Source organism: Mesocricetus auratus, unplaced genomic scaffold (assembly GCF_017639785.1).
Source record: "Mesocricetus auratus isolate SY011 unplaced genomic scaffold, BCM_Maur_2.0 Super-Scaffold_100003, whole genome shotgun sequence".
NCBI lineage: Eukaryota > Metazoa > Chordata > Mammalia > Rodentia > Cricetidae > Mesocricetus > Mesocricetus auratus.
The window spans coordinates 97,695,885-97,717,751 of record NW_024429188.1 but is presented as its reverse complement, the minus strand read 5'-3'; the positions used below and the strand labels follow the sequence as shown (position 1 = coordinate 97,717,751).

General features: G+C 37.6%; 1 protein-coding gene across 2 annotated transcripts in view; it reads left to right on the top strand.

Moving 5' to 3' along the window:
• Positions 1-21,867, top strand: part of Znf280c (zinc finger protein 280C) — a 57,024-nt gene that overhangs the window by 6,554 nt on the left and 28,603 nt on the right. Inside the window, exons 1-7 of one of the 2 annotated variants that reach the window (XM_040744593.1) lie at positions 4,366-4,492; positions 8,506-8,655; positions 12,814-12,879; positions 13,215-13,339; positions 15,870-15,978; positions 20,482-20,619; positions 20,750-20,859. In XM_040744593.1, coding sequence (XP_040600527.1) covers positions 8,517-8,655; positions 12,814-12,879; positions 13,215-13,339; positions 15,870-15,978; positions 20,482-20,619; positions 20,750-20,859 — 687 coding nt within the window. In that variant the 5' untranslated portion in view covers positions 4,366-4,492; positions 8,506-8,516. Of the gene's footprint in view, positions 1-4,365; positions 4,493-8,505; positions 8,656-12,813; positions 12,880-13,214; positions 13,340-15,869; positions 15,979-20,481; positions 20,620-20,749; positions 20,860-21,867 lie in introns of those variants that run through there. The other variant, XM_021231057.2, reaches the window with a different exon arrangement.

The following is a 21,867-nucleotide window of genomic DNA, read 5'->3' as shown; positions in this document are numbered from 1 at the left end:
GTCAAGACCTCTGGGGCATCATTATGGTATGATAACCTATGAATTGGCCTTTAATTCCAGCACTTGGGAGGCAGAGGGAGGTGGATCTCTGTGAGTTCGAGGCCAGACTGGTCTACAAGAGCTAGTTCCAGGACAGCCTCCAAAGCCACAGAGAAACCCTGTCTCGAAAAAAAAAAAAAGACAACCCATGAATTGCCGGGTGGTGGTGGCAGTGGCCCATGCCTAGAATCCCAGCACTCAGGGGGCAGAGTCAAGTTGATCTGTTATTTTGAGGCCAGCTTAATCTATGGAGAGAGTTCCAGGACAGCCAGAGCTGGTACACAGAGAAACTCTCTTGGAAACAAAAGAAAAGAAAAAGAAACTATAAATTAATGTAATGTAATGTAATAAAGGCTCTACAACAACTCAAAAGTCAGCATTATGCCGGGCGGTGGTGGCGCATGCCTTTAATCCCAGCACTCGGGAGGCAGAGGCAGGCGGATCTCTGTGAGTTCGAGGCCGGGCTGGACCGACAGCCTCCAAAACAATACAGAGAAACCCTGTCTCGTAAAAACAAAACAAAAAAGTCAGCATTATATTTAATGGGGATATAATGAAAGTATTCTCTCTTAAATCTGAAACACAGCAAGGATTTCTACACTCACTTCTCTTCTTCAATTCAGTACTTGAACATTTATCCAGGGCAATAAGAAAAGAAAATGAAATGAAGAAAAGAAGTCACATTATGACTTCACAGACAATACCCTATATTTAGAATGCCCTAAATATTACAATAAAAGACTTTTAGAGCTGATAAACAAATTTAGCAAAATGGTAGAATATAAAGTCAACAGTCAAAAATGATAGCTTTTCTATGCACCAATAATCAATTCACAAGAAAGAAGTTAGAAATGTAAATCTTATTCACAATAATCTTCAAAACAATAAAGTACGTAGTAATAAACTTAATCAAGTGGGAGAGAGACTTCCATAATGAAAACTATAAAGCACTGTTGTTGGATTTTCCTTTACTCTAGCCCCACGATGGAATACCAAAATGTAGCTAGTTATTTTTACTCTTTGTTCTTTTGGGGACCCACCACCCAGCTCCCAAATAAATCACATGGAAGCTTATACTTTCCTATAAATGCCCAGCCTTAGCTTGGCTTATTTTTTTGCCAGCTTTCCTTAACTTAAATTTTTCCAACTACTTTTTGTCTATGAGCTTTTTTCCGTTTCTTACTTCTGCATATCTTACTTTCACTCTTACTCCATGGCTGGCTGGCTGACTGGCTGGCTGACTGGCTGGCTGGCTGACTGGCTGGCTGACTGGGTGGTTGGGTGGATGACCCCTGACATCTTCCTCTCCTTGTTCTCTTGCTCTTCCCTTCTCTTCCCAGATTTCTTCTCCTGTTTATTCTCTCTGCCTGCCAGCCCTACCTACCTTTCTCCTAACTAGCTATTGACCGTACAGTTTGGGTATGTGTTCTATAACCATCAGGTGTTACTGACAGGCAATGTAACATAGATTTACAGAGTTAAATAAATACAACATAATAGAATGCAACATAAAAGAATGCAACACATCTTTGCATCGTTAAAACAAATGTTCTACAACATAAGCAAATGTAACACCCCTTAAAATAATTTTTCACAACAAAGCACTGAAGATAAAAATCGAAGACATGCTAGATGTGGTGGCACATGCCTTTAATTTCAGCACTGGGGAGGCAAAGGTGGGCAATTTTCTGTGTATCTGAGGCCAGACTGGCCTATTGTAGTGCAAATTTTAATCAGTATTAATAATAAAAACTCAGTCACTCAAGGGGTAAAAGCTGAGAGATTAGAGAAAGTAGCATTTTCAGACTGCCTGCCTCAGACTAATTGCTGCTCAGGCTGTCCTGTGCTCCCGTCTCCTCCTGCCATCTTTCCTCTCTCTGCCCAGCCATATCCCTTTCTGTCTCCACCTCTGTAGTGCTTCAAAAGGTACTTTCTAGGAAGCAATAAGAGAAACTACAGAACAGAACATATTTCCAAATCATATGTTATGGTTCATATATGAAAGGCTCTCAAAGACCTCTAAACAGAATAATATCATTATTATACTAATATTTTATAATTATAATAGCATTAATAGCAAATGTTCAAATATTCTTCCAACTGTATCAAAAATATTTTTCTTTTTTAAAATTCATTTATTATGTATATAACATTCTGCTTGCATGTCAGAAGAGAGCATCAGATCCCACTATAGATGGTTGTGAACCAACATCTGGTTGCTAAGAACTCAGAACCTTTGGAAGACCAACCAGTCCTCTAAACCACTGAGACATCTCTCCAGTCACCCAAAATAAATTTCTTATGGTTCATTTGATCAAACTGAGACTCAAGCATGTTCCACTAGCATGCAGGAATATATACTAGGTTTCCACTAAAGAATGACTCCAGGAGCTGAATGATGGACCCTAAATTATTTTGCAGGCCCAGTGTCGAGGAGGATTTGCAAATATTGAATTAAAAGTGGCAGCAGATATGAAATGAAGCCTGAGGGAAGGAAATTATCTATAAGTAGGTCCTGGTACTCATTACTGCCTCAAGATATTCCTGTAACATAATTCCTCTGAGGGTTCCTGGATTTTTCGTTGTTATTCAAGAGATAAACATTGGTGAGATTGACAACTGAAACATTTTGTTGTTAAGCTTCATTGGAAATAGCTTGCTGCATGTTCATCCACATAAGTAATTTTTAATCTAAAAACTATTCTGTTGCCACTAAGAATTATAGATAGAAAAACCAAAACAGCCACAACAACAAAAGAATTATAGATAGGAAACCATTCTCTTCAAACCACACAGAATTTGCTATTTCTTTGCTTGGCAATGTTTACATTGGCAAAAAATGTAAGGATAAATTAAGCATTCCCACCTACACACAAATCGAGTTGGTATATATTTTGTAGCACTTAATTTTCTTTTAGGGGCTGGAGAGGAGGACTCGGGTTCAATTCCCAGCACCCACATGACAGCTCACAACTGTCTGTAATATCTGACACCTTCACAGACAGATGTGCACATAAAATTAAAAATAAATAATTTTTCTTTTTAATTTTTTAACACTGTACTTCTGATTGAGTCATCATATAAACTGCCTCTTTCTAAATTGAAATGTTTGAGACCTAATTTTTTTTAGGGTTTCAGATATAAGCAGCAATATTTTGGGGGGAAATTTAAACATTCTACAAAGGAATTCCAGGATGGAGAGAGAGAGAGAGGGAGAGAGAGAGGGAGAGAGAGGGAGAGAGAGGGAGAGAGAGGAGAGAGAGAGAGAGAGAGAGAGAGAGAGAGAGAGAGAGAGAGAGAGAGAGAGAGAGAGAGAGAGAGAGAGAGAGAGGAGTGTGTTTCCTGTTCATGCTACAGGTTGCATGTGGAGATCAGTGGATAATTTGAGGAATTCTACCTCCTTGTACACATGTGGGTGCTAGGGATGGCCCTTACCTACTGAACAATTTCTCAGGCCGGCAATTTTTACTTAACTTGCCAGGAGTTGCAGATTTTACCTTTAAAATTTTCTGCCCACACCAAAGGAGAATGTAGGAATAATATGAAATACTGTGTAAAATTTAAAAGACAAGGTTTCGAAAATAATCATGTAAACAGTATTTTAGCAAATGTTTGTCTTGTAATTTAAAAAAAGGTTGGGCATAATCCCAGGTAGAAACAGGTGGATCTTTGAATTTGAGGCCAGCCTAGTCTACAAAGCGAGTTCCAGGAGAGCCCAACAGCCAAGACTACACAAAGAAACTCCGGCTCCAAAAAAAAAAAAAAATTAAAAGAACTATATATAAGTATAGGACTCCATATGACAGGAGTGACAAGGGAAAACAAAATTTGGTTTAAAACAAACATGGTGGATATCATCGATGACGTATATACGTCGAATTAATTTCTCTTTTCTGTTAAAACATGAATGGTATCTAATCCAGCATTTTTAAAAACCGGTGCCGTTAATGTTTATTCGCAGAGAACGCTCAGAATTTCGATTTGCGTGTGCTTAGATACAGTATGGAGCCCTAACTTGGGGGTCAGTGTTCCCGCGCTCCTTCCGGCTTTCCCAAGGCGGTTATCCCGGTGTGCGCCCGAGCCTTCGGGCTGCTCGTGGCAGTGCACATGCTAGCACCCAACAGCGGTCTGGCGGCCCCTCCCACAGGGACCCGGATGTGCACGTTAGGAGGCGGGGTTTACCCATCAGGCAGTGCGCGCTGCTATATATTCTGAGCGTTCCCCGAGAACCTCATTTGGCGCTCGAAGCCTCGTCGCCGGCTGTGGTGCTTTTCGCGCTCCTCCCTTTCTGCTCGGCCTCCTCCTCGGCCTCCGCCTCCTCCCCTCCTCGTGCCCCCTCCCCCCTTCCCCCCCCTGTCCCCCCACCTCCTCCTCTTCCTCCTCCTCCTCCTCTTCTCAGCCGGCTCCCGCTCCACCTTCTCAGAGCTCCTCCGGACGTCCTGCAGAGTCGTGGGTAAGCCTCTCCGCGCCTCTCTGCCTGGGAGGCGAGGGCAGCGGCCGCGGGGCGCAACAGGGGTTTCCCGTCTGAGGAGAATTAGGGACCCGGCCGGCCGGCGGGCGGCGCGAAGCTCGGGGCCCACCATCTTGCGGCGGCCCCGGGGAGGTGAGGCGAGGGGAGGGTTTTGGGGAAGGTCGCCTGGGCAACGCGGGGCTGGTGGTGGTGGCCACGAACGGCCACCCTCTGAGGCCCGAGCTGTTCACGGGCCCCTCAGCCCGAGCTGTTCACGGCCCCTCAGGAGCCGCGCCCCGCCACATGGGCCCGAGGCGAGGCGAGGGGAGGGTTTTGGGGAAGGTCGCCAGGGCAACACGGGGCTGGTGGCGGTGGCCACGAACGGCCACCTCTGAGGCCCGAGCTGTTCACGGACCCTCAGGAGCCGCGCCCCGCCACATGGGCCGCGCGGGCTGAGGAGGCCGTTTGGCCGCCGGGCCGTTCTGCCTTGGCGCTCCCGAGACCCCCCCTCCGTCCGCTTTTTCTGTCCTTTGGGGGGGGGGTCTCTTTTGTACGGTGGCCGGCGACGGAATCCTCCCAACCGCCGCCTTGGGAACGGCTGCCGGGCCAATCCGAACTTTCGAGCCTCAGGCTCCCGCGCCCCTCTGGTTCTGCCCAACCCCTTTCCCAGGATCGCCAGCACGTTGTCTGCGCCGCTCCCCTTATTCTCCCCAAAGGGACTGCCCTCCTCTGCCTCACAAGTCTTGCTCTATTTACTTATTGTCTACACTCTAGAGGATCAAAGCCCTGAGGGCAGAGACGTGCGCTGAGATGCAAGGCTCTCCATCCTTAAGAGTGTGTGCTCGGTTTGATGAGCGACCGACAGGGCGAGCATCTCCTTCTGAGGAGGGAAACCGGCTGCTGCCTGTCCCTCGCAGTGTGCCTCAAGTGCCAATTCTTTTCAGGAAGAAGTCGTGGTGTCAACACAACCACTTTCTTCCAAATGCGGGAGACCTTGTCCAAGGACCTTTCTTTGTTTCAAAGATTTGCTTTTTTTTTTTTTTTTTTGAAATTTTTGGTTTTGTTGATTGGGGGTTGGCTTATACGTTTTAGTGTCATTAAAACTGTATTTGATACCTAAAAACAGGGGTTTTGTTTTGTTTTGGGATTTTTTTTCGTTTTGGTTTTTTGAGACAGGGTTTCTCTGTAGCTTTGCAGGCTGTCCTGGAACTCACTGTGTAGATCAGGCTTGTCTCGAACTCACAGAGATCCGCCTGCCTCTGCCTCCCGAGAGCTGATATTAAAGGCATGCTCCACGTGCACTCCACCAACGCCCGGCTTCCTAAAAAACTGTTTTAAACTACAAAATTCTCGTAGGTATTTGTAAGGTGTCTTGCTTTGAAAGTTAACTGTAAGTATAAATTCAAGCTATCTTTTTTAAAAATATACCGAAAATATTAAGCTAGATCTCTGTGATTTGCTTTAATATCTCTGCAAATGCAATTATAGCATTTTAATGTTTTACTGATATCACTTCTTTACAGGGCTGTTAAGTATTAGAGAACTGTTTTAAAGGTGAAGAAATAGCCTCAAGCATTATGTGGTCCATAAATAAAACCAGTTATGCTGTTTTTTTTCTTTTAAATTTTATTTATTTATTTATTTATACTATTTGTTTTTGTTTTTGGGGGGGTTTTTTGGTGTGTGATGTGCACACAGCAGTTTAGAGGTCAAATGACAACTTTTAGTACTAAGCAGGTTGTACTTCTGTATTTAGGAATATATGTATACATACAATATATGTGTGTGTACATATATATATATACATTCATATAAACATATCTGTATATAATGAAAAGGAAGCCACGTATTTGAAAGAGAGCAAGGAAGGATATATAGGACGGTATGGAGGAAGAAAAATGAAGAAGGAAATAGTGTAATTATAATCTCAAAAAATCAATAATTTAGCCAGGCAGTAGTGGTGCATGCTTTTAATCCCAGCACTGAGAAGGCAGAGGCAAGCAGATCTCTGATTTCAAGACCAGCCTGGTCTACAGAGCGCCAGGAGAGCCAGAGCTGCTATACAGGGAAGCCCTGTCCCAGAACAAACAAATAAGTAAATACAAATTTAAGAGACAGGGTTTCTCTGTCTATCCCTGGCTATCCTGACCAGGCTGGCTTCAAACTCAGTGATTCACCTGCCTTTGTTTCAGGACTGCTGGGATTATGTTTGTAAGGCATATCCAACTATGGTATCAAAGCATGGATAAATTACTTTAAAAATGTTAGTATGCATGAGTCTCCTTTGTTTCTTTAAATTTGGTATTGCCTTATTTGTCAGGTTTTTTAGCCTGAAGATTAGTGCCTGCTTTATATCAAAAGAGGAAGAAAAATGTGTTTTTCCCTCTGATGTTGACCATGTAATGTATAATTAAGGTGCATTAAAAATAGTGTAATTTTTATTTGTCATATTAAATCTTGCATTTCTTGATAATAGACTGAATTAATAAGTGGTAGAAGAAAAACGTTGAATGTAAAATTGAAAAACTGAATTATACTTAGTTTAACTTAGAAAATCCCAAGTAATATTTTGGGGCATAAATTAAAAATGAAGGGTGTCAATTCATAATATTGGTTACATTTGGGAGGATGAAAGGTTTTATATTTCAGGGGCATAGGAGAACTATCAAATATTTTAAAATATTATGCTAAGAAATAATTTGTGAGCTCAGAGTGTGACTCGGTAGCAGACACTTATCTCTAGCATGCATAGGCTGTGTGTTCAATCCCCAGCACTGCAAAAAAATTGTCATACATGCATAGGAGGCGAAATTTAAAATTCTGGGAAAAGGTATCAGTTTGTTGGGGCTTTTCTTTTGCCATGCCAATCCCAAATTACTGTTTTCAAGTACTGTTATTCAAGGCTATTCTAAAGATGGTGCCTCAAGGATTCCATATCTGCCTCCTGAGTGCTGGTATAACAGTTGACTGCCACATATGCTCAGCTTTTTCCCTCTCCTTAAAATAATTATTTTTTATTTTATGTATATGGATGTTTACCTGCATGTTATATCTGCATACTACATGCATACCTGTTGTCTTTGGGAACCAGTGAACTACAGTTACAGATGGTTGTGAGCACCATGTGGGTGCTGGGAATTGAGCCCAAGACCTCTGGAAGAGCAGCGATTTTTGTTTTGTTTTTTGTTGTTTTGTTTGAGAATGGTCCTTGGTTAGCCTGAAACTCACTGTGTAGGTCTAGTTTTTCTTCAACTCAAACAGAGCTGCCTGCCCCTGAGTGCTGGGACTAAAGGTGTGCACTACCATGCCTAGCTCATAACCATATTTCAAGAGTGTGGCACTAAGCTAGCATGATAGCACATACTTGTAAACCTAGCACTCAGACTGAGGCAGGACAGTTGTGAGATTTGGACCAGTTTGAAGCTATATAATGAGTTCCAGGACAGGTCAGCCCAGAAAAATCCCTGTCACTGGTTGTTCTTCCAGAGGACCTCAATTTAGTTCCCAGAACCCACACAGCTGCCAAAACACTCCAGTTCCAGATGATCCTACGTCTTCTTCTAGCTTCTGCAGGAATTGCATGCATGTGGTGCACAGACATACATATAAACAAAACATCTATATATTTAAAGCAAAAATCTCAAAAAGAAAATTTTGGCCACTGTAACTCAACTGCTGTTGTACTCAATCTTCTAGCTACTTAGCCAGTTTTTACTAACTTTGTTTTGAGATAGGACTTCGTTGTGTAGATCATCCTGGCCTCAAAAAACACTAGTCTGTTATTTTAACCTCCTGAATGAATGGTAGGTAGGGCTTCAGGGGTACACCACTACACTGAGCTCCTAGTTTAAATATTACTGATTGTTTTCTCAGTTTATTCTTCCTATGAAATATGTGGTTATTCAGTAGTTTCCCTTGGAATTATTAATGTTTAACTTTAATTAGCATACTTCCTATTACAAAAAAGTATTTTTACTTTTGAAGATAAAGGTTATTTCTCTTCTTTTGGAAATTAGATAATTCAAAAATGGCAGAACTTTTTATGGAATGTGAAGAAGAAGAGTTGGAACCATGGCAGCAGAAAGTAGAAGAAATTCAAAAAAAAGATGACGATGATGAGTTGATCTTTGTGGGAGAGATAGCAAGTTCCAAACCAGCCATTTCAAGTAAGTATTTACTTTTTTGAGTGGGAAAAACCTGTGACTGTTTTATATTCGGTACTTGATGTATTTGTTCTGTTCAAATGAAAGACTTGTATGAAAAATCAAGGTTGGTGATACCACCAGAAGTTGTCTTATTGTACAGGATTGGTTTAGTTATCCTGGACTTCTTGTGTTTCCATATGAAGTTGAAAATTATCCTCTCAAGATCTGTGAAGAATTGTGTTGGAATTTTGATGGGGATTGCATTGAATCTGTACATTGATTTTGGTAGTATGGCCATTTTTACTATGTTAATCCTACTGATCCGCGAGAGTGGAGATCTTTCCGTCTCATATCTCCCTCAGTTTCTTTCTTCGGTGCCTTAACATTTTTATCATACAAGTCTTTCATTTGTTTGGCTACAGTTACTCCAATATCTTTTATATTATTTGAGGCTATTTCCTGATTGCTTTCTCAGAGCATTTGTCATTTATGTATAGGAGGGCTACTGATTTTTGTGAATTAATTTGTATTCAGCTTTTTTGCTGAAGCATTCAGCTGTAGGAGTTTCCCAGTGAAATTTTTATGGTCACTTGTACATATACTATTATATCATCTGCAAATAAAGATACTTTGACTTCTTTCTTTCAGATTTGTATCCCTTTGATCTCCTTTAGTTGTCTTATTATTCTAAGACATCAAGTACTATATTGAATAAAAATGGAGAGAGTAGACAGCCTTATCTTGTTTCTGATTTTAGTGGAATTGCTTTGAGTTTCTCCCTATTTAAATACTGCTCCTATTTCACTAGGGGTTATAGATCTGTTTAAATTGCTTATCTGATATTGATTTGACTTTGGTAAGTGGTATCTGTTAAGAAAATTATCGATTTCTTTTAGATTTTCCAATATGGTAGAATATAGATTTTAAAGTATGTCCTTATGATACTCTTGATTTCCTCAATGTCTGTTATGTTTCCCTTTTCATTTATAATTTGGTTAGTTGAGATATTCTCTCTACCTTTTAGTTACTTTGAATATGGGTTTGTCAATCTTATTTTTCTCAAAGAACTGTATGCTTCATTGATTCTGCAGTTTTTTGTTTCTATTTATTGATTTCAGCCCTGAGTTGATTATTTCTTGCCTGCTATCTTGCTTTTGGGTGTAATTTCTTTTAGAGCTTTTCTGGTATGCTGGTAAGTGACTGGTATGAACTCTCCATTTTTCAATGTAGGGACTTAGTGCTATGAAATTGCTCTTAGAACTACTTTCAGTCTGTCCTATGAGTTTGGGCATATTGTGTATCCTTTTTTGTTCAATTCTAAAAACTTTCATTTGTCTTCACCCATTTTTCCATTCAGTAGTGAGGTGTTCAGTTTCCATGAGTTTTTAAGCTTTTTGTTTTTCTTATATCCAGCTTTAATCCATGTTGATCAGATAGAATGCTGAGTGTTATTTCAATTTTTTTGTACCTTTTGAGACTTGCTTATGCAAGTTGTAGTGTTTCTTTTATGAACTTGACACCTGCGTTTGATGCATAAATATTGAGAATTGCAATGTCCTCAGTGGAATTTTTTCCTTTAATGATTATGCAGTGCCCTTCCCTATCACTTCTGATTAACTTTGGTTTGAAGTCTATTTTGTCAGATATTAAAATGGCTATACCAGCTTGCTTCTTAATTCCATTTGCTTTGAATACCTTCTTCCATTCTTTTACCACAGGTGATGTCTTTTCTTGATGTTATTGTGTGTTTCTTGGATGCAGCAGAAGCATGCATTTTCCTATTTTTACATCTATTCTGCTAGTCTGTGCCTTTTTATTGGGGAATTGAGACCATTGATGTTGAAAGATATCAATGAACAGTGTTTGTTGATTTCTGTTATTTTATTGATGGTGTGTATTGCGTGTATTCTCTTTTGATTTGATGATCTGGGATTACTTATTCTTTGTGTTTACTTGGGTGTGGTTAACCTTTTTAGGTTGGAGTTTTCCTTATAGTACCTCCTGTAGGGCTAGATTTGTAGGTAGATATTGCTTAAATTTGGATTTATCGTGCAGTGTCTTATTTTAGTCCATCTATTTGATTGATGGTTTTGCTGGGTATAGTAGTTTGGACTGGCATCTGTAGTCTCTTAGAGTCCGTAGAACATCTGTCCAGGGTCTTCTTGCTCTTAGAGTCTCCATTGAGCAGTCAGGTGTCATTCTAATACATCTGCCTTTATTTGTTACTTGGTCTTTTCCATTGCAGCAATTTAATATTCTTTGTTCTCTACATTTAATGTTTTGATTATTATGTGCCAAAGGGAATTTCTTTACTGGCCCAGTCTACTTGTGTTCTGTATGCTTCTTGTACCTTGATAGACATCTCCTTCTTTAGGTTAGTGAAATTTCCACCCATGATTTTGTTGAAAATATGTTTCTAGATATTGGGATCTGACACTTAGGAATGGGGATGGACAAAGCGAATAGCAGGGGGATCCCACAGGAGGGATAAAAGCAGGTCATACCACCAGGTTCTGTTTAATTCCCCGGGAATTGTGGCAGAGAATGCATAGATACCTGTGTAGAGTCCCTCAGGTATCTGATACAGAGCTGGGGATAAGACTCTGGGGCATTCAACTTGGAAGAATGGAGGGAGAGGTGAAAATTTACAGCTAGCCCATCTTCCCTGGACATAGTGCCCCCCACACCAGTTTTTATAAAGAATTTAAGTATCCTATTTGTTAATATTTGTCTTTTCTCATTTTAGTTCAGATGTGGAGAAAAGGAAGTATTTGGAATGCTTAGGTTGCTTGTATCTAATAAGGATTCTCATATCCAGACAACTGCTTCATCATTTATACAGTTTTATCAGAGTTAGAAAACTTGTAATTCCAGAAATATTGAGAGTTCAAAGCCAGTCTGAGCTATATCCTGAGACCCTGGCTCAAAAATCAAAGTAGCTAAAAAATTAGCATATCAAATAATTTGAGAAAAGGGGTTTTTCTCTATATTTCCAACATGTTTTCATAGAACAGTGGTTCTTAATTTTCCTAATTTTGTGACATTTTAATACAGTCCCTCATTATGTTGCCTCTAACCTTAAAATTATTTCAGTGTTACTTAAAATTATAATATTGCTACTTTTATGAATCATAATGTAAATATCTAATATGTAGGATATATGGTATATGACCCCTAAAGTGGTCATGACCCACAGGTTGAGAACCATTGTAATAGAATATTTCATTTCCATAAGCCTATAGCAACTCTAATTTATGTTACTTTTTACTAATTCTTTGTATGAAGAAATTAAAAAAAGTTTTTTTGTACTTTTATAGAATATTTTTGTTCTTTTTACCTGTGTTAGCTTCAGAGAGGGAACCTCAGTTGAGAAAATGCCCACGCCAGATAGGCCTATAAGCAAACCTGTGTGGTGCATTTTCTTGACTGATGATTTATGTGGATGTCACGCCTGGGTGGTATAAGAAAGCAGCAGACCGAGCAAACCGGGAGGAGCAAGCCAGAAAACAGCATACCTCCAAGGCCTCTCTTGTCAGTTGTTGCCTCCAGGTTCCTGCCCTGACTTTCGTCAATGATGAAGTACAAGTTGCAAGATGAAATAAACCCTTCCCTCTCCGAGTTACTTTTGGTCATGGTGTTTTATCAATAGCAATAGAAACCATAACTTAGATATTACCTTCTTGTGATATGAAATTTTAACCAAATTTTAAAATTCTAAATTTAAATATGATTCCTTAATAATCAGAAAATTACATTCAGACAGGGGCAAGAGAGAACAGTCTGAAATGATCTAGAGTATCCTGTCAGGCCCAAACTGACTTCTAGGGTAGTGTATTCAACTCCTTAAACTAATGATATACTAAAATCTAGGTTTAACTTAATCTGTTATCTGATAATTTTCCTTTCAGAGCTCAAGTAATGATACTGAGAACCATGAGAGAAGCACTCCAATCAGCTGGTCCATAATGGAACTTCCAGATATCTAGGGGTGTGAAATGTGGCATGAGAATCGGACATGGGCTTGATTTTTGAGTAATAAGAACTTGAGTCATAAAATCTTGTCACCATTAAGGGGAATAAATATATTTCTATCATTGATTGTGTATGTCTATTTTTAGACAGTTTTCTATTATCTTAATACATATCATTTTAGTAATGAGTTTTTAAATATTCTTGCAGATATTTTGAACAGATGTAGTCCTGGCTCATCTTCAAAGGGACTAAAGAATGACTCATTCAATCCAGGTACATTATTAACATACTATCTTAATACTATATATTTGTTTATTTAATTTTTTTATTCATGTATATGTATTTGTCCCTTTGTGAGGTTTTATGTTCTATGTATGTACAGGTGCCCATGAAGGGCAGAAGGGGGCATTGAATCCCTTGAAACTGGAATTAATACGTGTTTTTTAAACACCTGATGTAGTTGCTGAGAACTGAACATGGTCCACTGTAAGAGCAGTGGATGTGCTTAATGGCTAAGCCCTGACTATTTTAATTTTAAACTCAACTATTTGACACAATTGTATGCCAATATATTCATTATATTTTTGTTTATATATATATATATATAGATAATTCTAAACCTACAAGTCAACAGTACAGAAATCCATCACCTAATCCAGTGGCTACTTTGCCTGAATTTCATCCTGAATCCAAATCTTCAGAGAGTTCTGGTTTTCAGACTGTTTCTAAACCTGTAAGTATTTTTCAACTTCACAGTTATTCAGGAGCACAGTGGATAGTATTTATCCAGCTAGAATTAAGAATGGTCATAGCTAATTATCATAATTACTCAAAGAAAATGTCATTATCTTTAGGTTTTCTTATTTGTTTTTTCCAGACAGGGTCTCACTATGTAACTCTGACTGTCCTGGAAATCACTATGTAGGCCAGGCTGACCTCAAACTCAGATATAGCCACCAGACTCAGCTTCATTTTAAAACTAAAATCATTTCATTGTGTTAAGAACACTATTATGCTGACACAATTATGTAGCAATAAAGTGAATATATTGTGCTTTTTTGTTATTGTTTTTTGAGACAGGATTTCTCTATATTGCTTTGGAGGTTGTCCTGGAACTTGCTCTGTAGACCAGGCTGGCCTTGCCTGCCTCTGCCTCCTGAGTGTTGGGATTAAAGGCATGTGCCACCAACGCCCGGTTGAATATATTGTGATTTTTATATACAGCCTTTCCTGATATATTAAAATCAACACTACAAATCCAATGGCTACCTTACCTAGAATTTTTTTTTGTACCAAAGTCTTGCCTCTCCCCCTTTGCCCTTCCCAGACCCAATAACCCATATTGTACTCCTGGTACTTGACAAAGAGGCAAAAAAAAAACCCCACACTGGAGAAAAGACAGCATCTTCAACCAATGGTTCTGGAAAACTGGGTGTCCACATGTAGATAATTGAAATTAGACCCATGTCTATCACCATGCACAAAAAAATGAACTCAAAGTGGATCGAAGACCTCAATTTACAACATGAATCATGGAAACTGCCAGAAGAGAACATAGGCAGTAGCCTGTGTGGTATAGGTATAGGAAAGGACTTTCAGGATTGACAAGGGGGATCTCCTAAAATTAAAAAGCTTCTGTACAGCTCAAGAAACAATCAAGTAAAGAGGAAACAGGAAATCAACTTTTTAAGAGAGTAAACTTAGGCATTCTTAATTGGGACGATTATTCACAAATCATGACTATTCTCAAACCCTTTGTTTAGTTCTTAAACATTTTTTAAGCCAGCGTGGTTGTTAACATGCCTGTAGTCCTAGTACTTGGGAAGCTGGGGGCAAGAGAATTGTGAGTTTGAGACCACTCTCCTAATAATAAGTTCCAGACTAGACTGGACTACATAGTGTGACTGTGTCTCACAAAATAAAATAGCCCCCCAATAGAGCAATAACAAAAACTATTAATAGAAATAAAAAATAGCGGTAATATTTAACATTTGAAGGGAAGCTGTTAACATGTTCAAATGTAAATCTTACATAATTCCTATGAAGGAGACTATTATTCCCAATTTATGGTTGAGGAGGCTGGAATTCAGAGAACCTAAATGATTCTCCGAAGGCCAACTCTTAACTAATAGACATGGGATTTCAAACCAAATTAATCCAGAGGTTTATATACATATCTGACCATATGTTTAAGTATATACTTTTAAAAAAGGCATGAGGTACCACTACATGACAGTTTTAGGTCCTTTCAATAGCTGTCTCCATATTTCATATGTCTATGTGCTGTGCATGAATGTACACCATGTTATGTGTTTTTTTATACCTACAAAAGCTGAAAAGTGTGTCAGATCCCCTGAAAGTAGAGTTGTATTCAGTTGTAGGTCTCTCTGTGGGTTCTAAGAACTGAGCCCAGGTACCCTGCAAGAGCAGCAAGTACTCTTATCCACTGAGACATCATCTCTCCAGTCTCTATCTCTTTAACTTCCTAAAAAACTGATGAAAATTTAGTAACAAGGCCAGTCATGTTGGCATATGGTTGTTACTAACACTCAGGAGGCTGAGGCAGGAGCATGAAGAGACCAGTCTGTTCTTCGTAGTCAGTAACAGGCTATGCAAGGTCATATTGGGAAACCCTGTTCCATTTCCTTTCCCTCAATTAAAAAGAGAACATCTAGTAAGAAAGTAAAATTCTTACAACCTAATCATCTCCCAACTTTAAACCTTAAGACAAGCAAACAAAATCTTTGTATTCCTATTGTAAAAGTTATATATGAGAAGGATTAAAAATAAGGAATTATATTTTATTATTTTTACTTTTATTTTCTGTAGATAGTATAGTCTGTTCATTCAGGGCCATATTTACACAGATTTGACACCTTTTCCTCATTTTTCAAACTATCTCTGGTTGAATTCACAGGTTTTCATATTTTCCTATTACAAACACTCTGTTAACATTTTCATTTCCCTAATACAAACTCTTAGAAATGGAATGATTATATCAAAGGATATGGAGTTTTGAAAGCCTTTAGTAACATACTGATGTTCTTGCAGAGAAGTTATACCAAAATTGAAGCCTTGCCAGTGTTGTCACTGTTTTTTTTATTTTAACATTTCATTTACAACTAATTTTAGTTTTCCAGAAAAATTACAAAAATAATGAATGCCATTATACTTTTGTGTTTTCTAACTTGTCTTTGTATTACTAGCATACAGTTTAGTTTACTTTTCTAATAATTAACAAAATAACTTTTAACGTTTTGCAGAGTTTTTCAATGACTTCATCACAAGATGATCCAGGTACTTCTTCTGTGTTACAATTAGACTCAACCAACGATACACCATCCTCCAGCATACTGAAAAAGAGTACAGAAGGTTTGATTTAGTATTGCTTAACTTTGTTAGTGTTCATATGGAATCTCTGTGCAAGGGTCTGAAGATGGCTGATCTCAAACTCAAAGATTCCCCTGCTTCTGCCTCCTGAGTGCTGGGATTAAAGACGTCACCACCATACCTAGCTGAGTTTATTCTCATTTAAAACTACCTGTAAGCTGTGAAATCTTAATATCATTTCTGTGAGTCAGAGAAGTCGCCTGATTACTTAAATACTCCATAACAAGCAATTTATTATTTGGAGACCATTAATTTATAAAATTGCATGGCTTTACTGTATTTCCCAGTAAACTTTCTCTATAATAAATCGCACACATATATATGTGAGATAGTTAAATGTGATAACAGGGTGGTATTATAAAATGACAAGACTAAAGCGATAATGATTCGCACATGATCAGTACCTAGTACATATCCATTGAAGGAACAGAAATTGGACAATTGAAAGAAATTCATTAAAAAATTTTTACCATGACAAAATTCTTCATGGATGTAAAGTAAATTAATATGATAGTGGAAGACTGATGTTAGATAAAAAATAAATTACCTATAATGGAATAAAGTAACTTCTCTAGTGTAGTATATGCCACCAGTGCTAGTTCACCCACAAAGCAAGATGCTACTACAGTCTAGTAGCTAATTTGATATACTTCACTAGATAGGAACATAATTATCATTTGAATTTTTATTTACTAATAAGTAGTATATTACATTTGTCAAACCAAAGGAAAAGTTGTATAGTGATTTGAATGTCCAAAATATTTTCTCACTTTGCTAAATACTTCAGTTGATATTAACCTATATCCAATTAGCAAAATAACCAAAAACCAAAATGGATAGGGAAATAAAATAGTTGTCTTAATTTTTATTTTACCAAGCCCATGGTCTCATTCCTAAAACAAGTCTCAATTTGTGAAGTTTGTTGAAGTTAAAGACAGTAACTCCTCATTATTTAAAAATTTTCCATTGAGTGTGGTGGCACATGCATGATGGTTTTTGAGACAGGGTTTCTCTGCAGCATTGAAGGTTGTCCTGGAACTCGCTCGGTAAACCAGGCTGGCCTCAAACTCACAGAGATCCCTCTTTCTCTGCCTTTCAAGTAACAAAAGTTTTTTCAAATATAGAGAAGAGAGCTTTGTCCTGAATAGTAAACACTGTTAAAGTTGGATTAAAAGATTCAAGTTTAAACCCTCTGTTTTACAGATTTGTGTAGGCTTTATCAAGTCACCCTTTTTTTTTTTGGTTTTTTGAGACAGGGTTTCTCTGTATTGTTTTGGAGGCTGCCCTGGAACTCGCTCTGTAGACCACGCTGGCCTCAAACTCAGAGATCCACCTGCCTCTGCTTCCCAAGTGCTGGGATTAAAGGTGTGTGCCACCAACACCCGGCTCACCTAACTTCTTACATTTTACTTTTCTCACATTATTAAATATAGTTTTATTAGTGCATTCATTCTCTAGACCTAATGTGAGCCATTTGGAGATAATGTTACTCATCTTAGTATTTTATTGAGTTTGCCAAAGTAAGAAAAGGGAAAGCTGTTTTGTAAACTTTGAATGATTTATTAAAGTTTATAATAATAATAATTATTAATCTGTGATGTTTGAAAGCACATCTTGTCTAGGATGACCATGGAAGGTTCTTAGAGAAAATTACATTTGAGTTTGAATTTAAAGAAGGGAAATAGAATTTTTTGTTTGTTTTCAACACAGGGTTTCTCTGTAGCTTTGGAGACTGTCATGGAACTCACTATGTAGACCAGGCTGACCTTGAACTCACAGAGATCCACCTGCCTCTGCCTTCCAAGTGCAGGGATTAAAGATATGCACCACCACCACCTAGTGGGTAATAGACTTTTTTATTTGGTTTTTCAAGACAGGGTTTCTCTGTGGCTTTGGAGGCTGTCCTGGAACTAACTCTTGTAGACCAGGCTGGTCTCAAACTCACAGAGATCTACCTGCCTCTGCCTCCCAAGTACTGGGATTACAGTTGTGTGCCACCACTGCCCCGCTGGGAAATATAATTTTTTATTTTTTATTTTTTGGTTTTTTCGAGGCAGGGTTTCTCTGTATTGTTTTGGAGCCTGTCCTGGAACTCGCTCGGTAGACCAGGCTGGTCTCGAACTCACAGAGATCCACCTGCCTCTGCCTTCCAAGTGCTGGGATTAAAGGCGTGCACCACCAACGTCCGGCAGAAATATAATTTTTATGAGAGTAAGAGTTTTGTTTTTTAACCAGACATGATGGTCCATGTCTTTATTCCCAGCAGAGATATACATATTTCTATGAGTCCAAGACCAGTATGGTTTACACAACAAAGTTCAGGACAGCCGGAACTACGAAGTGAGACTTCCATTGCAAAAATTAATAATTTTGAGAGACTCTTTTTGATAAATTTATTCTTTGACAATTTAACACAGGTATGCAATGCATTCTGGCCACACTCACTCCCCCCACCTCATACCTGTCCCACTCCCACCAAACCCCTAGTCCTCTAACCAAGTCCCCATCCCACTTTCTGTCTTTTTGTTTTGTTTTTGCTTTTGCTGTGTGACCCACTGTATTTAACTACGGCTACCTGCTCATTTTTATTTGTGTAAATAGGAAGACTTAAAAGTAGCAAATAGCAAAGATCAGAGCAGTAAAAATTAATAACTTGAAGCTGGGTATTGGTGGCATACGCTTTTAATCCCAGTACTCAGGAGGCAGAGGCAGGCGGATCTCTGTGAGTTCGAGACCAGCCTGGTCTACCCAGCGAGTTCCAGGACAGACTGGGTAGACATTACAGAGAAACTCTGTCTCAAAAACCAAACTAATAATAATAACTTGAAGGATCCGTATCTTAAACTCTATCTCAGAGTGGTTTTCTTTAATTTAGATTTTCCTGTGCTTCAAGTTATATATTAGGAAGCTGGTGAGATGGTTCAGCAGTTAAGAGCACTTGCTACTCTTCTGAAGGACCTGAGCTTGGTTCCCTGCTACCATGTCATATCAGGTGGCTCCCAACCACCTGGAGCTCCAGCTCTGCAGGCATGCATGTAACATACATTCACAGAAATGCACAAACAGCAGCTCCAGGACATCTGACAATTTCTTCTGGTTCTGCAGGCATGCACAGAGATGCACAAACACATGTACATAAATATAATAAAAGTAAATCCTTAAAAGTTATATTAAAGTGGACTATTTTTATTAACTAGCATATTGTATAATGTTACCTAGTGCAAAATGCCAAAATTTATTGATTATTCAAGTGACACAGGTATCTTAAAACAAAAAGTAACAAAATCAAAGTCAGTCTCAACTGCTGGCAGTAATCACTCAGTAACCATAGCCTCTAATGATAGGAAAAAGAATTCTGTCATTGCAAGGAATGAAACAGCATAAATACTTCAGAAATGTCTACTGCTTCTCCTGTGAATGTACACTTGAGAGCATTAAACTGTGTGGTTCTTTAGAGACTTTGTCACAGAGTACAATTTATTTTGGATTATTTTTATAATATCACTTTTTTTCTGGATATGTACCTGTTTCTCAAACAGATGCCATGGATTATCTATCTAATCCTTTGTATGTTAAGATGATGGTTTTCAAACACAACTATTTCTCCCAAGGAAATCTCTATTTAATTGCAAAAGTCAGATAAGACATAAAAGCAAAGGCTCTATCTGAAATGCCCATAGTATTTAATTAACTCAGGATAGTAGTTGGAAGGTCATTGTAGAAATTCTAGATTTTTTCATATGGATGGCTGAAGCGTTTTTGTTTTCACTTTCTACATAAGGAACAACCAAATAATGTAAACAACTTGTCAGATTATTAGTTGGGAGAAGATCAAATTCAACTTTAATTGGATAGCTCAAATTTTAAAAACACCTTTAAAGAATTCTCCTGAGGTGGGCTGTGTATCACACACCTTTAATCCCAGCACTCAGGAGGCAGAGGCAGGCATATCTCTGTGAGTTTGAGAGCACCCTGGTCTACAAGAGCTAGTTGCAGGACAGCCTCTAAAGCCACAGAGAAACACTATCACAAAAAAACAAAAAATTCTACTGAAATTTAGAATGAGTGTTTTTTACATTTGAATGCATTTAGTCACTAAAACATAAATTAATTTTAAGAACTTAGCTAAGAGAAAGTAATCTATCTACCTTTTTCTCTCTTTTTTGTTATATTATTGTTATTATTACTTTGGGTTTTGTGGGATTTATGCTTTTCATTTTTATTCAGCCTGCTTTTAATGGATAGCTTTATTTGAAAGTTTCTCTTACATAAAGTTTATTTTGTGAATCTGAAATATATGTGATCCATAGCAGTTGCTTCCTTGTATAGTTTCTGCTTTTGACTATATAATTTTTTTTTCATTTAAGTTAGCTCCAAGGTGTTTTTAATAAATTTTAAATCTAAGGCCATTTTATAGCAAGTTACATAAGTAATATTCTATACAAAACATTTTAAATATCTTCCATGATGTTCAAATCTTTGTAGGTATCGATCAAACTTCATTAGGATTAAAACATCCTTCCACTTCCAAAGTAAGCAGTGTTAATCCAAAAAAGCCAAAGACCAATGAAAGTGTTTCTGAAACAAGTCCTTCTGAGACTTTCTCCCAGGTGGTAGTATCAAGTAAGTATGAAATCTCACTTAGAAAAATGTATTAGTTAGGAACAAATTTTAAAATTGTGATGATTTTTTAAAGATGTTTAAGTTTTTAATAGATTGATTTTTGCTAATAAAAGTCCTCAATTTATTTTAGATGAAAATACCTCATCATTTCACTCTAAAACTGGAGCACCTTCACTAACATCTTGTCCAAAGTGCAATGTTAAGTTCAGTTATTTGGATCCTTTGAAATGCCACATGAAGGTAAAATAATTTCAAATTTTGAGTTTTGAAAATGTTTATAAATCCATGAAATATTAAGAATAATAGTAAATTTTTGTTTGTCTAGTTATTTAAATAATAAAGCTTTTATTGTCATTTTCATATGAGTAAAAAATGAATTTTCATAGTGATTATATAAAATTTAAATTATTCCAAATCATGAAATTATAAAATTTTAGTTCATCATATATATACTATAGTATATGATCATGCATACTCCAAAGTATGGGTGCATTGCATTTTAATTTTAATTGAAAATTAGTAAACTAATATTTTATTGACTAAATCATACCATTCTTTATACTTCTCATAAAGCAGGCATTTTGTTAATCTTCAATATTACCTAAAATTTCCTTATATTTTACTTGTTTCCATGTTCTCATATTCATTTAATATTTCTCAGTGGAAATCTTAGTTTTATGTCTTATTTTTCCATAATTTCCTAATGTAGCATTTCTTATAAAATGATAGTTTTACCTCGATCCAGGCTAGGATATATAGAGTTATAAATGAATTATACTTTTATGCACTTTTTAGCTCCTGAACTTGGATTTTAGATAGATTTGAAGCTACTAAAAATGTATGGGATTTCTACTTAAAGTGTGTTACTAGATGATATAGTATTCCATTGAATCTTTGTAAAGATAGTCTTCTCTTTGCCTGTCCAGAGAAACAGTAAGATAAGTAAGATAGAAAATATGTGGAAAGAAGGGTAGAGATAATATTCTGCTCATTGTTCCAAAGACAGATTTTTATCAAACCCCACATCTTGGAAAAAAGTAGAGAAGTAAGAATGAGTTCTCAAAATTTCAAATACAAATATCTGTTCTAGGAGCAAAACTGATGTTGTGTTAGTCCATCTACCTCCCTGAGCATGTGAGAATAATAATCCAGTCTCACATCAGCAGTACTTTCTTTGATATTTGACAATTCTACTTTGTATTCTCTTTAGGATATAATTCTCTATCTTTCTCTCATAACTTCTCTGAC